At 43.6% G+C, this 17134-nt stretch overlaps 1 protein-coding gene across 8 annotated transcripts in view; it reads right to left on the reverse strand.

The window, feature by feature from the left end:
• Positions 1-17134, reverse strand: part of mcf2la (mcf.2 cell line derived transforming sequence-like a) — a 197054-nt gene that overhangs the window by 59525 nt on the left and 120395 nt on the right. For all 8 annotated transcript variants that reach the window (XM_080204142.1, XM_080204143.1, XM_080204144.1 and 5 more), the window contains 4 exons: positions 15940-16059; positions 14431-14622; positions 7233-7424; positions 3549-3714 (listed from right to left, as the gene is read on the reverse strand). In XM_080204142.1, the coding sequence (XP_080060268.1) occupies positions 3549-3714; positions 7233-7424; positions 14431-14622; positions 15940-16059 (670 nt within the window). The remainder of the gene's footprint in view (positions 1-3548; positions 3715-7232; positions 7425-14430; positions 14623-15939; positions 16060-17134) is intronic.

Raw genomic sequence — 17134 nt, forward strand, 5'->3', positions numbered from 1 at the left:
GTTTTATATGGTGCCAATTTGTCTGGGCAGCAGGCAACTTAAGTATTGAGAATGCAGGATAATGACTGATTTTAGCTAGGGACATGTTTATTTGTGACGTGGGTATGCCGGCGTTGGACTGGCGTAAACACAGTAAAAAGTCTGACAACACCAGGTTTTAGTCCAACCGATTTACTTGATAATAGACTCACAAGCTTTCGGGGTTAGCCCCTTCGTCAGGTGAATGGAGAGTTCTGGCCTCAGACAGAGCATATAAAGCACAGACAGTTTAGAGATTACTGATTAGAATGCGAATCCTTACCCCTAACCTGCTGTTTATTTAAACAGAGTTAATGCATTTTTGCTTACTTAGGTTTCCCTTGGGGTTTTAGAGCAGGGCTTTGATTAGGTTGATTAACAGAATCATGGGATTAATGAGAGGAGCTAAACTTGCAGGGAAGAAAACATTTTTCAGTTTCAATTTTTAAAAATTAACAGCAGTTAATTTGGGGCAGCACAGTAGCACAGTGGCTAGCACTGCTGCTTCACAGATCCAGGGACCTGGGTTCGATTTCCGGCTTGGGTCAGTGTCTGTGTGGAGTTTGCACATTTTCCTCATGTCTGCGTGGGTTTCCTCTGGGTGCTCCGGTTTCCTCCCACAGCCCAAAGATGTGCGGGGTAGATTGATTGGGCATGCTAAAAATTGCCCTTAGTGTCCTGAGATATGTAGTAGAGGGATTAGTGGGTAAATATGTAGGGATATAGGGGTAGGGCCTGGCTGGGACTGTGGTCGATGCAGACTCGATGGGCGAATGGCCTCTTTCTGTATTGTAGGGTTTCTACGATTCTATGGCTCAGTTGCTGACTGGAACTGGCTGTCTCTGAAAAGATCTCTCTTTCTTCAGAGGTGTTCAAAAAGCTTAAAGACTGTTAACAAGTACAAGCACATAAGCCTGTGTTGTTTGCTAACTAATTTTGAAGAGGAGTTTGAAGTCTGCAAATGGAATATTGCAGATAAGCAGTTTACCTTTTCATGTTCAGGTGTTATTCAAATGTTAAATGTTAAGCTGATTCATTTGTTATAATTAACTGTGGTGTTAAACAAAGTTTGATTTGATAAAAGCTTATCAGTTTGTCAGTAGAATCGCACCTAGAATGAAACATCTTATCCTCAGACTAATGATAAAATAGCAAATAGTTGGGGTCTAGTTTGATTAGGGTTTCTGGTCTCGTATTAGCCCTTCCCAGAAGTTAACCAAATAAACTATGACACTGAGCCAGATAAGGTGATAATAGATCAGGTGACCAAAATCTTGATCAAAGAGATAAGTCTTAATAAGTGTTTTCAACGAGGAAAGACAGCCAGAGGCAGAGAGGTTTAGGGAGAGTATTCCAGAGTTTGGTGCCATGGAAACTAAAGGTATGGCCACCAATGGTGGAATAATTATAATTAGGAATGTTCATAAGCATAAATATCTGGAGTTGGAGGAGATTACAAGATAGTGAGGCCATGGGGGCATTCGTAAAAAAGGAATGGGAATTTTAAAGTCCATACATTGCTAGACCGGGATCCAGGGTAGATCAGCAAGCGTGGGGGTGATAGGGGAAATGGGACTTGGTGAGAATTAAGACAGGGGCAGCAGAGTTTTGGATGAGCTCAGCGGGTAGAATGTGGGAGACCAGCCAGGAGTTTGTTGAAACATTTGAGTCTAGAGGCAATGAAGGCAAGAACAAGGGCTTCAGCATTAGGCAAGCTGAGACAGGGGCAAAGTTGCATGACATGTGGCTGGAAACTCATCTCGAGACCAAATGTGACACCTAAGTTGCAAACAGACTGGCTTAATGGCAAACTGTTGCCAGAGAGAGGGATGGAACCAGTAGCTAGGGAATGGAGTTTGGAAATGGATTAAAACCAATGGCCAGGATTTTTCAGGCCCCAGAACTTTGGCTTTTCATGGCAACTAATGCGACGAGCCACTGACCGCTGATCAAGAACTGTTGGTCCCATCGAAATCTTTGGGCTTTTGCGTGGCTCTCCCACCTTGGCACTATACAACTCACCACATGGGGCAATTTTGGCAAGGCTGGAAGATCCCATCAGTGGGAAAGGCTGGAAAATCCTACCTAATGGCTTCAGCTTTCCTAGCATGCAATTGGAGAACATTTCTGCTAATCCAGATGTTAGCAATAGTGGAAGGCTCAAGAGAGGTGGAGCTAAGGTAGAGCTGAATGGCATCAGGGTACATGTGGAATCTGAAACAGTAAGAGGGTGCTGGAAAATACTTAACAGGTCTACCAGCAGTTATCAAGAGAGAAACACAGTTAATGTTTTAAGCCCATTGACTCTTTGTCAGAACTGAAAGGAGGCAGAATGTAGAAACTGCAACAGAAATATGAAAACAATTGTGCTGACTGATTAGATCACCAATTGGTTTCCTCTGGATGCTCTGGTTTCCTTCCACAGTCCAAAGCTGTGCACGTTCGGTGGATTGCCCTTTAGCGTCCCAAGATTTGTAGGTTAGGGAGATTAGCGGGGTAAATACGTGGGGTTACAGAGATAGGGCCTAGGTAAGATAAAAAGATTGGTGCAGATTTGACAAGTTGAATGGCCTCCTTCTGCACTGTGGGGATTCTATGATGGGCCGAATGTGGATGAGAAATGCTGTTTAAAACTGTATAAAATCACTCAGTTCAAAACTGCACATACCTAGTAAGGCCTTTACAGGGTTAACAGCTGGGCAGCAAAATCAAATGGCACAGCTAAGATAGGGCAGATGTTTCCAGAGCGATGATTGCCAGATGTGCAAGTGGCTGAAACCTGGGGCAGTTGGGTGATTTGTGAGAGATGAACAGCTGTCCTCTGGGAGATGGCTTTCTGAAGGAAGACAAAACGTTGGACATGTCCACAGCTGTGGCACAAACATCGCAGTGCTCCCCTGTGCTAATAAAATTTCTATTTTTACAGTTTTAATTAGCAGCACTTAAGGGGCAGATGCCCTATTAATAAGGGGACTTGGAAACCTCAGGTCAGTAGACAAGGATCCCAACAGTGCAGACTCAGCCCCATTCAGCCCATCGAGTCTTAGCTAGCTGTTTCATTAAATGTGGAGAATTAATAACTAGCGTGCATTTGCTGGGTCTTTCTAGCTTATAGTCTTAACTGAATGTGTAATGATGCACTTTTACAGACTTCATTAGAAACACAAAAGGATTTAGTAAGAAATTGTATTGCAGCCACATAGTCCCCAACTTGTCTCCTGCCTAAGAAGGAACACTACCCCCTGAAGTGATTACCTATTCCCAATTGGTCCCTCAAATCAGGAGAGTCCTACTCTGCTGTGTTGCCCTTAAAGAAACAATAACCACATGATCACCACAGAATGTAAGGTTGTTCAACACTTCCCAGAACTGTAAACGTAATTGACACAGTAACAGTGAGAACATACAGTTACCAGAGATAGGCTCAAGTTAAACAACAACTCCCACAAGTGCTATCAATCATTTAATTGACTTGAAATCTCATTCCAAAAAGTAGAAAGAGATTTTATATTGAAAAGATCAAGCAATACCTGTCCTGGAGAGAAGGATGGGAGATCTTGGAACTCCTTCTGGCCGAGGAGCCACTGGTTGTACTGGACGGGTTTGTTTTGCAGCCAGCTTCTTGAGGCTTATTCGCCGCTTTTCAAACATCTCCTCCATCTCCTCCTGTTTCTGGAAGATTTTTAAGACATGTGCCTGCAAAATGAACGAAGAGACCCAACACTCTCATAAGGATAACAAGCCATAGCTGTTGCCTCATTCTTTATGTTTCATCCCTTCTTCATTCCTTTTACATCCGTTTGCTATCTTCCTGCCTCACTTGTGCATGAATCTCTGCAACATGCCCACACCTCCAAGGTTCTGATGTGCAAGGGTTTCTGTCACTCTGCTTCATCCAAATAGTCAGGTATATATTATTCTCTTATGTATATTATTCCCCATTGTATACTTTCAAACCCACAACTTCTATCATCTAGACAGACAAGATAACTGGGAACACCACCACTGCTAATTCCCCTCCAAACCGCACACCGTCCTGCCTTGGAAATATATTGCTGTTTCTTCACTGTCACTGGGTCAAAATCCTGGAACTCCCTCCCTAATAGGTGTACCTACACCACATGGACTGCAGTGGTTCAGGAAGGCAGCTCACCACCTCCATCTCAAGGATAGTTAGGGATGAGCAATAAATGCTGGTCTAGCCAGCAAGACTCACATCCTATGAAAGAATATTAAAAAATCTATTCCTTATTGTTTATTATTCCCTCCCGCATACTATTCTTTTTCAGTTGATCATTTTGCAACCCTCAGGACTCAACGTTGACTTTGGCAGCTTTAGATTTTGATCGTTCTCCATCTTAAAGCCCCTTTTTAAAAAAATCCCATCTCCATATTGCCTCAATGCAAACCACCCCCTCCACCCCAGAACACTGTCTTTTGTTCTTAAATTTGCTACATCTTGTTGCAATCCATCACAGCTACAATTTAATATCTAACACATTCTCCCTCTCTTTAGTTCTGACTAAGCTACTGACAGACCTTCTGAATTTTTCAGCATTCTCGGTCCCTGTTTCAGATTCCAGCATCTGCAGTTTTAAGCTTCTTTATTGATTTATTTCCCTCTTTATAACATACATTTTGGTATACTATTCTTCCCTGAGATAAATGATCTGACAATAAGGAAAGCTTCTAATATTCAGTTAGAAACATAAAAAAATAGGAGCAGGAGGCGGCCATTTGGCCTTTCAAGCCTGCTCCATCATTCATTATGATCATGGCTGATCATTTAACTCATTAGTCCGATCTGGCCTTCTCACCATATCCTTTGATCCCTTTCATTCCAGATGCTATATCTGACTCCTTCTTGAAAACATACAATCTTTTGGCCTCAATTGCTTTCTTTGTTTGCGAATTCCACAGGCTCACCATTCTTTGGTTGAAGAAATACCTCCACATCTCAGTCCTAAAAAGTTTACGCTGTATTTTTAGACTAAGACCCCTAGTCCTGTACATCAGGAATATCCTTTCTGCATCTATCCAGTCTAGTCCTGTTAGAACTTTATAGATTTCTATGAGATCCCCCCCCTACTCATTCTTCTGAACTCCAGAGAATATAATCCTAACCAACTCAATTGCTCCTCATATGTCAGAAGTTAATGTCATCAGCTTTAACAGTTCAGCTCAGAGATATGAATCTACTGTCTCTGTTTATTTATTTATTTAAATGTTACAATAGTTTCAGGAGATTCAAATTCCCTCAGCTATCTCTTGGATTATTCTAAGAAGAGGGTGTTCCTCATGGTGCTGGGGTGGGAGATAGCTACCAACAGTTCCAGATAGATTTCTGAAGGGATTCTGAGAGTGCCTTGGCGAACAGCAGAAATCCAAATGCATTGTTTTTACTTGCCTTTTAATAAATGGTGCTTTGAACCACCCTTTGAATAGAATGATGTACCTGGGCGGCGGAGGGAGTGGGTGTTATTGGCGAGTGGAAGATGGAGCGGGGATTTCTTCTATTGAGAGTTCCCAACCCTGTGCTTTTTATGTGAGGTACTGAGGCCGTGAGGTGCAGTATAGTGACCACCACACAGGGCTCCACCCCAGAGAAACAGCCTGCCGTGAGCTGCATCTTACATTTTTAAGATTTCACTCAGGAGGCCAAAGGGAATATGATTGGAGTCAAGAGTGAGAAGCGAGCTTGGGCAATACCTACCACTCCCCCTTATCTCCAGGGCACATACATTGGAGCCAGGAGCAGGAGTCGGCTATTTGAGTCCTTGTGCCTGCTCTACAATTCAGTACGATGGCTGATCTGATTGTGTGCCCTTATCCCAAATTTCTTGTCTGACCCCCTGACAATGCCCTTGATATTTCTGTAGGCCAAAAATCTGTATAACTCAGTCTCAAACATCTTCAATGACCCAGTCTCCATTGTTCTCTGGGATACAGAATTCCAAAGACTAACGACCCTCAGATAAGAAATCCCTCCTCCCTTCTTTTAAACTGTGACCCTTCATTCCAGATTCCCCTACAAAGGGTAACATCCTCTTAACATCGACACCATCAAGCCCTCCCCTCAGAATCTTATGTTTCAATAAGATCACCTCTCGTTCTTCTAAACTCCGGTGGATCCAGGCCATTCCTTTCCTCATAAGACAACCCCCTTCATCCCAGAACCATAAGACCAGAAGCTATCAGAGCAGAATTAGGCTATTCAGCCCATTGAGTCTGCCCCACTATTCAATCATGCTGATAAGTTTCTCAACCCATTCTTCTGCTTTTTCTCCGTAACCTTTGATCCCCTTATCAATCAAGAACCTTTCTATCTCTGTTTCTAAATGCACTCAAGATCCAGCCTTCACAGACTTCTGAGGAGGAATTTCTTCAGAGGACGGTGAATCTATGGAATTCATTGTCACAGAAGTCTGTGAAGGCTGGATCTTGAGTGCATTTAGAAACAGAGATAGAAAGGTTCTTGACTGATAACGGGATCAAAGGTTACGGAAAAAAAGCAGAAGAATGGGTTGAGAAACTTATCAGCCATGATTGAATAGTGGGGCAGACTCAATGGGCTGAATAGCCTAATTCTGCTCTGAAAGCTTCTGGTCTTATGGTCCTGGATGAAGGGGGTTGTCTTATGAGGAAAGGAATGGCCTGGATCCACCGGAGTTTAGAAGAACGAGAGGTGATCTTATTGAAACATAAGATTCTGAGGGGAGGGCTTGATAGTGTCGATGTTAAGAGGATGTTACCCTTTGTGGGGGAATCTGGAATGAAGGGTCACAGTTTAAAAGAAGGGAGGAGGGATTTCTTATCTGAGGGTCGTTAGTCTTTGGAATTCTGTATCCCAGAGAGCAATGGAGACTGGGTTCTAAAGGGTTATCCCGGAGTTGACTGAGTGAACCTTCTGTGAACTGCTTCCCTCTTTAAAGTGTATCTCTTTTTAAATAAAGACGCCCAAAACGATACACCGTACTCTAGGAGCAATCTCAGCTGTGCCTTTTCTATGCTATTGAGCAGATGGGTGCCAGGGCGTTGCTGCTTGGCCCACCTAAACAATGCTGACTGATATTGACATATGGAACCTGAGCCTAACCATGGGGAATTGCATCCCAATGAACACGAGTCATGGGATCATTAATACCACAACTAACTTAACTTATTGGTGTTAAATGAGCCAATTTCACTTGGTTTCAAATAATTCAAATAATTACCATGAGTTCACCTCCAAGGATAGCTCCATACTCATTTGTGATCTTGCTGCGATCCTCTAACTTCTGGCCTGAGGCCGTATCCAGGTATTTCTCGATCTCCTGCAGGGCTGCCTCTGCCCCATCCTGGGACTGGCACTTATCAACAGATTGTGAGGCTAGCAGGTAAATCCCAGAATCACACCAGTGCATAGCCTAAGGGAAAGAAGAGGGAGCGCAATCAGTACAGGCACAGCAAGGCATCAAAATGAAGTGGTGAGATAGAGATGTATCTTTCGCCCAGCCATCAGTGCAGCCAAGCTAGCATGCATTGGTGCCAGTCTATAGCCAGGGAAAATGGGCAAGGTTAGCAACAAGAAGAGCAAAACTAAACGTGTCAAACAGCATTGTGGGGACCCCCAGCAATGGGCAACCTTCGCTAGTAAGTGAGCCACAAGAGTGCCCCCCTCACTTTCATCTCAGTGGGCTGCAAGATTGAAATTCGCCATGTTCACTAACCATAACCCCATGAATAAGATTAAATACATTTAATACACACTGAATATTGTATCACAACCTATAGAAAATGCTTAATTGTTTATACATTAATAAAAGTATCAACTTCAATGGTAAAAGCAAAATAAATAGTTACACTTTGGACACAGAGGCATGACTCTTATAGTCAGTGTTGTGAGTAATCAGCGCACACATCACTTCAATTGCCTTTGCTTCACGTGCATATCAATTCAGTCATATCGGCAGGAAATCAGTGGAACGTGGGCAGTGGTCAAAAAAAGTCACATGGGCTGCACTCATAGCCCAGAAAGGCCACAGGTTGCCCACCTCTGCTATATAACATGGGGAAAGCCAGCTGGTAAAGAAAGGGAGGTAGGTAGAGATATGTCTTTCACTCTTAGACAAGAATGACAATCTCACAAGAAACATCTGAAACATCAAAGTATAAAAAACGATTTTACAGGATCATAATATGACATTTTGTCAAAAAACACAAGGCAAATCTGAAATTGGAAGAGATACTTGCTACCTCAGAGAACATTTCCAACAACTTTATTCAATCAAATGCAGTAAAGTTTGTGTTTTTGGCACTCTATCAACCAATTCTCTGGAACTGTAATTTCTGATGTTCCCTAATATGAACCAACAGTTTACCATGTGGAAACAATGACAAGCTTAACTGGAACTGTACCTGTGTGTTGTATTATTTTACACTTTGTGTCTTAATGTACTGTTGAAGATTAGAAGTAAAAAGAATACTAATCTTTACTTCCAGAGTACTTTTATATTGGTTCATGCTGCAGTTATTGCATTGTATTATATTGCTATATGGAACCCTCCATTAAGCAGTGTTTTTCATTAACCAACACCACCCATTCTCCCATGCTTGGTGGCTAACAAAAGTTTTACTGTATTGAAATTATTCTGAGCTCCTTGCTGATAAAAATCATGGTGCAGGGCTTCATGTTATTCTGAAGAGCTTGCTCTTTAGAGGATTGAACACGCTTAACTTTACCAATCTTATTCTACTGTGACAATTGAAGAGAATGTCTCCATAGTCAGTCTATGTTGAATAAGTGTGTGTGTGTGTGTGTGTGTGTGTGTGTGTGTGTGTGTGCACGTCTACATGCACATCTATGTGTCTCAGCATGTTCCCCGCATGTGTGTGTGTGTCTGTGTGTGTGTGTGTGTGTGTGTCTGGGTGTGTGTCTCCGCGTGTGTCTGGGTCCTAATAAATTGAATCTCTTTTTAGTAGCTGCATAATTATTAATAGACCAGATGTTTTTGTAGCAGGACATCTGCTGTCAATTAGATATGCCACTGCACATCTAATTTTATTGAATTTCGTTGTGGGTAGAGATTAGGAACAGCAAAGGGAGGAAGATGCTGGTGGGTGTCGTCTATAGGCCCCCGAATAATGATCTGGAGGTGGGGCGAGCTGTTAACGCGCAAATAAGTGCAGCGTGCAGGAATGGGACGGCCGTAGTTATAGAACATAGAACATTACAGCGCAGAACAGGCCCTTCGGCCCACGATGTTGCGCCGACCAGTTAAAAAGCAGTGACCCTCTAACCTAAACCAAACCCTTTCCATCCATAAACCTATCCACGGATCTCTTAAACGCCCCCAAACTAGGCGCATTTACAACTGCAGCAGGCAGGGCATTCCAATCTCTCACCATCCTCTGGGTAAAGAACCTACCCCTGACATCTGTCCTATAACTACCACCCCTTAATTTAAAGCTATGCCCCCTCGTGCTAGCTTTCTCCATCCAAGGAAAAAGGCTATCACTGTCCACCCTATCTAAACCTCTAATCATCTTATATGTTTCAATAAGGTCCCCTCTTAGCCGCCTTCTTTCTAACGAAAACAACCTCAAATCCCTCAGTCTCTCCCCATAGGACCTCCCCTCCATACCAGGCAACATCCTGGTAAATCTCCTCTGCACCCTCTCCAAAGCCTCCACATCCTTCCTATAATGTGGGGACCAGAACTGCACACAATACTCCAAGTGCGGCTGCACCAGGGTCTTGTACAGTTGCAACATGACGCTGCGGCTCCTAAATTCAATCCCCCTACCAATAAACGCCAAGACACCGTATGCCTTCCTAACAACCCTATCTACTTGATTCCCAACTTTCAGGGATCTATGTACACATACACCTAGATCCCTCTGTTCATCTGTTATGGGGGATTTCAATCTGCATATTGATTGGTCGACCCATGTTGGACGCGGTGGGCTCGAGGAGGAGTTCTTGGAATGCTGCCGGGATAGTTTCCTTGAACCGTGTGTGTTGGAGCCGACGAGGGAGCGAGCTATCTTGGATCTGGTGTTATGTAATGAGGCGGGTAGAATTAGGGATCTTGCGGTGAAGGATCCTCTTGGGGAGAGTGATCATTGTATGGTGGAGTTTCTGGTGCAGATGGAGGAGGAGAAAGTGGGTTCCCGGACACGCGTCCTTTGCTTGAACAGAGGGGAGTACGGTAGGATGAGAGAAGAATTGGCGAATGTGGACTGGGGGAGCGCGTTGGAAGGTAGGTCTGCTGAGGAGCAGTGGAGGATCTTTAAGGAGATCTTTCTTGGTGCTCAGCAGAAATTTATTCCGATGGTCAAAAAGGACAGTAGGAGGAGAGGTAATAACCCGTGGATAACGAAGGAGGTGAAGGAAAGTGTTAAATTAAAAGCGAAGGCGTTTAGAGTAGCTAAGAGTAGTGGGCGAGAAGAGGATTGGGAGAGATTTAAATGTCAACAAAGATTGACAAAGAAGTTGATAAAGAAGGGTAGGAGAAACTATGAAGCTGGGCTAGCGCTTAATATAAAAAAGGATAGCAAGAGTTTTTATAAATATATAAAAAGGAAGAGGCTGGCTAGGGTGAACGTTGGTCCCTTAGAGGATGAGAAGGGGGACTTAGTGGTAAGGGATGGGGATATGGCTGAGGTCTTGAATAACTTTTTTGTTTCTGTCTTCACGGAGGAGGACGTGAATAATTTGCCGGGTGTTAGAGATGGAAAGGTGGTAGGACTGGAGGGTCTTAATGACATTACTGTTACTAGAGAGGCGGTGCTCGACAGACTGGAGGGGCTGATTGTGGACAAGTCGCCAGGACCGGATGGAATGCATCCGAGGGTCCTGAAAGAAATGGCGGAGGTGATAGTGGATGCCTTGGTGGTTATTTTCCAGACGTCGCTGGATTCCGGGGAAGTGCTGAAAGATTGGAAAACGGCTAATGTTACGCCGTTGTTTAAGAAGGGTGCCAGGCAAAAGGCGGGGACTTATAGGCTGGTTAGTTTAACGTCTGTTGTAGGTAAAATGTTAGAATCCGTCATCAAGGAGGAAATAGCGAGGCATCTTGAGGGGAATTGCTTGATAGAGCAGACGCAGCACGGTTTCGTTAAAGGGAAGTCGTGTCTGACAAATTTACTGGAGTTCTATGAGGATGTGTCTAGGGTGGTGGATAGAGGAGGGGTGGTGGATAGAGGAGAGCCGGTGGATGTGGTCTTTCTTGATTTTCAGAAGGCGTTTGACAAGGTACCTCACAAGAGGTTATTGCAGAAGGTCAGGGGACATGGAGTTGGGGGTAGGGTGTTAGCGTGGATAGAGGATTGGTTGTCAAATAGGAGGCAGAGAGTGGGGGTTAATGGGTGCTATTCAGATTGGCGGATGGTGACTAGTGGAGTGCCCCAGGGGTCGGTGCTGGGGCCTCAGCTATTTACCATTTATATAGATGATCTGGAGGAGGGAACCGAGTGTATGGTGTCGAAATTTGCTGATGACACCAAGATTGGTGGAACGGCAAATTGTGCGGAGGGTGTGGAGAGTCTGCAGAAGGATCTAGATAGGCTGGGCAAATGGGCCAGGAACTGGCAAATGGAATTTAATGTTGGCAAGTGTGAGGTGGTCCACTTTGGTAGGAATAATGGTAGGAAGGATTATTACTTACGTGGCGAAAAACTGCAGCAGGCGACGGTGCAGAGGGACCTCGGGGTCCTTGTGCATGAGTCGCAAAAACCCAGCTTGCAGGTGCAGCAGGTGGTCAGGAAGGCTAATGGGATGCTGGCCTTCATAGCGAGGGGGATTGAATATAAAAGTAGGGAGGTCTTGCTGCGGCTGTATAGGGCATTGGTGAGGCCGCAGCTGGAGTACTGTGTGCAGTTTTGGGCACCGTACTTATGCAAGGATATTTTGGCCTTGGAGGGAGTGCAGAGGAGATTTACTAGGCTGATGCCGGAGTTGAGGGGGTTGAGCTATGAGGAGAGGCTGAATAAACTAGGCTTGTACTCGTTAGAGTTTAGAAGAATGAGGGAAGATCTCATTGAGACGTATAAGATGATGAATGGGATGGATAGGATAGAGGTGGAGAGACTCTTCCTGCTCAGAAAGGATAGTAGGACTAGGGGGCACAGCCTCAAGATAAAGGGGGGGGCGGTTTAGAACGGAGTTGAGGAGGAACTTCTTCACTCAAAGGGTGGTGAATCTCTGGAATTCTCTGCCCGTTGAAGTGGTGGAGGCTGCCTTGCTAAATATTTTTAAGACGCAGGTTGATGGGTTTTTGATAAGCGAGGGGATTAAGGGTTATGGAGAGAGGGCAGGAATGTGGAACTGAGCCACGACAGATCAGCCATGATCTTATTGAATGGCGGGGCAGGCTCGAAGGGCTAGATGGCCTACTCCTGCTCCTATTTCTTATTATGTTCTTATTATAATATTGCAGTGAGGGAAATCAGCACATTTGGGGCCTGAGTGAGCAGGACAATCAGCTGCATACCTCCTTAAATAAACAGATAAAAAGATTGTGAAACCAGCGGCACACAGACTGAGGCAGAAATATAAATCAGTGTGGATCAATTCAATCTCAAATCAGGAATAGAAAGAGAAATAAAGAGCTAATAAAAAAATTGGATTGAGAGAAAAAGAGAGAGAAAAAGAAGAAAATTTCAATTGAAAGTTTTAATTTAAAATCAATTTTCAGTGTCAGAAAGGTTGATCAGCAGTAATCAACATTTATCATACTGCTTATAGGGTACTTAAGCTGGAATGGACAAGTCTTTCAATAGTAATATACAATATAGAAAATAAAAACCAAAAATGCTGGATAAACTTAACAGGTCTGGCACCAACTGTGAAGAGAAACAGTTAACCTTTCAGATCGAAATCACCCTTCTACAGAAAAACATTAACTGAGTTTATCTGTTTTTATTTCAGATTTCCAGCATCCGCAGTACTTTATTTGAGTAGACAGTTGTGTTTAGTCTACATCTGTATGTAAATACGGTAACATCATACCACTGAATGCATTTTAATGATACTGCTTTCACAGAAAGGTGGCTTTGTTGCAAAACTATCTACCCAGTGGCACAACTTGGACAGCAACTTTCAGACATTTCAGTTGAATTGCACATCTGTCCCTTACGTAATGTTGCTGTATTAGCAACGCATAATTAACAGGGAGCACTAGTAGTCTCACAAATACTTCGACAGCAAAATCTGAGCCAGTTTCTTTAATTAGGCCTTCTGAGCTTTCCAAAGTCTTCCATGGGTCAGAGGCCAATGCCGATGGCTGTGTTGGGATCAAAAATGTTCCCCATCATACAGATATCTCTAGATGACCTCTGCTAGGGTTGTACAATGATACTACTGTCAATGCTTTGAGGTGTATAATCTATTTGAGAGGTAAGCGTACTTAAAAACACAACATGGGATGTGGGTTTCACTGGCTGGGCAAGCATTTTTGCCCATCCCTGAGGACAGCTGAGAGTCAACCACATTGCTGTGGGTCTGGAGTCACATGTAGGCCAGACCAGGTAAGGATTTCCTTCCCTAAAGGACACTAATGAACCAGATGGGCTTTTACAACAATCAACAATGGCTTCATGGACTTCATTAAATCTTCAGTTCCAGATTTTTATTTAATTCAAATTTCACTCTCTACCATGGTGGGATTCAAACCCAGATCCTGCCCTGGGTCTCTGGATTACTAGTCCAGTGACAAAACCACTGTGTCACTGCCTCCTCTGTCATATTATAATATGATTATAAATCTTAAAACAGCATCTAGATTTATTTACATAATATTGGCTCATAACGTCTGGGCCCTAGGTCCTTGTAACTGGGGGTATCCCAACGATGTGCTGGGAAATATCCTCAGAATTCCCCAGGGTCAAATGTTCATTGGGTAATCATCCTGCACCAGGAACCATACAAAGTTACAATTTAAATCACAAATTTTGTGTAGTTCCGACTATCCTATAGGAATAGCTTACCAGGAGATGTTAGAAGAGTTAAAACCACATCTAACTTCTGGGTACCTATAACACTGGCCCACTCTAACACCCTACCAACACTGATCAGATTGAAATCATTACATAGACTGTTCAGCCCTTTGAGTCTGCCCCGCCCACCGTTCATTATGATCATGGCTGATCATCAATTTACACATCTGGTTTGATTAGATTATGAATCTGTATCTGCTTAGATTATCGCCAAAAAGCGTGCTTTATGAAGTGTGTCAGGAACATGTCATTAATTTGTAGACTTTTTATTTCTAAACAGTACGTTGAGCACAAAATTTAGAAAGGTAATTTGCTATAAGCACCCCCAGTCGGTGTGTTCTGCCTGAAGCACTCTATTGTGAAAGACACACTTAAAACCCACCAGTACATTGGACACCATTTCTAATTTTCCCTTTAACTCAACAAGACTTTTACCTGTTCCAGCCTCTTGTGTAGTTCCATTGATTGATTAAGCAGTTCCTTCTTGGTTTTTATTCCATTCACTAGGTTGTCACAAACAGCTCGCAGATCAGTGCATTTGGGGAGTATTGAATCCACAGCATAGTGATTGTCCTTGATCAACTGATCTCCTTGGACAGCCAAAGCTTCGGCTCTTTCCAACACTTCCTGTTACAGCACAAACAACAGCCTTACCAAAAGACAATCGGTTTGATATCTTCTTTTCAATTCTTGATATTCAAACTGCTTATACAATTTAAAAAGTGTGGGAGCCTTTCTGAATGAAAACCAGACAGAAATGGATATGATCACTGGAATTCTACAGCCCTACCCACCACAGAATTGGAGCAGGCAAGGGGCAGACAACAGAAATGTTGGGCGGGATTTCCTAATCTTGGGTTGAGCGAGGCCGTAACCTCCTGCCCGATGCATAAACTCACCCAATTCACATTAAATCCTGGGCTTATTTTCACAGAATATGTAATCCTATCAATGAAAATGCTGGGGAGATACCCATCTGGCAGTTCTTAATACTTCATATCTTTGTAGGTAATGGACAGGCTTTGGGAAGCCAAGAAGTCAGTTACTGGTGCAGGGTTGCCATTCTCTGACCAGCTCTTGTAGCCACAGTATTTATATACTGTCCAATTCAGTTGTTGATCAATGGTAACCTCTTGGATGTTGATAGTTTGACAAGTGGTGGTTAGCAATGGCAAAGCCATTGAATGTGAATAGGAGGTGGTTAGATTCTCTTTTGATGGAGATATGCATTGCCTGGTACTTGTCTATCAATTACTTGGTTCCCTTCCCATCTGGCTTCCCGATTGGATTCTCAGTGGACAACCCTGTATTTTCCCACTTTTAATGTGAATGTCTGATGGAAGACTATAGTGGAATCACGAATGAGTTAGGCTACCTGGTGATTTTGGAACACACCTTCAATCTCTTTTTCACTTATCAAACAATAGAACCATAAAATTCTTACAATGCAGAAAGAGGCCATTCAGCCCATTGAGTCTGCACCCATTGAGTCTCCCTAAAAGAGCATCCCATCCAGGCCCTCCCCTCCACCCTATCCCTGTAACTCTGCACATTTACCATGGCCAATCCACATAATCTGCATATCTTTGGAGTGTCGGAGGAAACCGGAGCACCTGGAGGACACCCACAGAGACACAAAGAACATGCAAAGTCCACACAGTCACCCAAGGCTGAAACTGAACCCGAATCTCTGGCACTATGAGGCATCAGTGCTAACCACTGTGCCATACTGCTGGCCGCCCCAATACCAGCATACCTTTCCAAAGGGAGAACTTAAACCGAGCACAAACTGTTTTGCCATGAGTAACCCCAGTCATTTTAATAAAACACATCCCACAAGCTTAAATGCAAATCCATCCTATGGCAAATTAGTTAAAGTGGCCTGAAACACAACAACCTCTAAATTATATTTTAACAGGATTTCGAGTGTATTACACAAATTACCTGACACTTTTCTTCAAGGTTACAAAGTTCCTTGACAATGTGGCCCACATGGGCAGAGCTGTTTCCCATGTCTGTGAAGGTATTGTGCCGCTCAGTTACAATATCCAAAGCTGTCTTGACCTAAAAGAGCAAAGAAATAAAAGAGATGCATTTAAATGTTACACATTCTCCAAATCCAACAAAAGTTTGGATGTTGATTGTAGTTTGATATTAGATACCTCCAGTCACAGACACTAAACATCCATTCCAGCTTGTGCAGGTTCAACCCTGATATGCATCTTTTGATGTTTTGCCAGATTTGCTGAAAGCTTTTGTAGATGCATCTCATTGTACCATAGATGGGTCAAGTCTAAGCTGTGAGCTTTTGGAGCCTGTGAGTCTTGCCCAGATTATAGAATTCCTACAGTACTGAAAGAGGCCATTTGGCCCATCATGTCTGCATTGAATGTCCGTAAAAGCAGCCTACTCTGGCCAACCCCTCCCTTCTCCCACCCCTAAATTGCCCGTTAGTGTCCAAAGATGTGCGAATCAGGTGTATTGGCCATGCTAAATGGGCAGGGTTATGGGTATAGGGCTGAGTGGAGGGCATGCATAGGATGCTCTCCTGGAGAGTCAGTGCAGACTGGATGAGCCACATGGCTGCTTCCTGCACTGTAGGGATTTCATGCAGAATGACCATTCAAGAACTGATTCAAAACAATTTTGCTTGGAGCAGTGTATGTAGCCTCTGTGCACTCACTTCCACCGAAGGTGTGGATGCATAGCCTTCACAATCTTTGGATGGCTCGCGGAAATGGGTTAGGATGGTCACAGGTTCTTGCACTGAAGACCCTGGTGGAAGAGGGACGTCTTTTACCCACTGGATGTGGAGGGATTGTTCGGGGGGGAGATGGGGGTTGGTTTACAGGAGGGACTGGTGGAGGAGCTACCACAACCCTCTTGTGTGCAGCAACTGCTGACACAAGGCTTGGACCCATGTTCTCCAGTCCAAGAGCTCAACAGCTAAGCAATCTCTTTCTCCCAGTGACTCCAGTGCCTCCAATGAGCTGGAGTAGCACATATAGTATCTACTATTTTCAGTGAAATCCTCAAGAGAAATTCCAGAAGAAAAGTTGATGAAGTGTTGTGAAGTCTTAACAAGAAATTCTCAAATATTCCAAGGTCCTCTGCAAATCGACAGTAAGTGAACAGTGGA

This window comes from Carcharhinus amblyrhynchos, chromosome 15 (assembly GCF_965287045.1).
Source record: "Carcharhinus amblyrhynchos chromosome 15, sCarAmb.v2.hapA, whole genome shotgun sequence".
Lineage (NCBI taxonomy): Eukaryota > Metazoa > Chordata > Chondrichthyes > Carcharhiniformes > Carcharhinidae > Carcharhinus > Carcharhinus amblyrhynchos.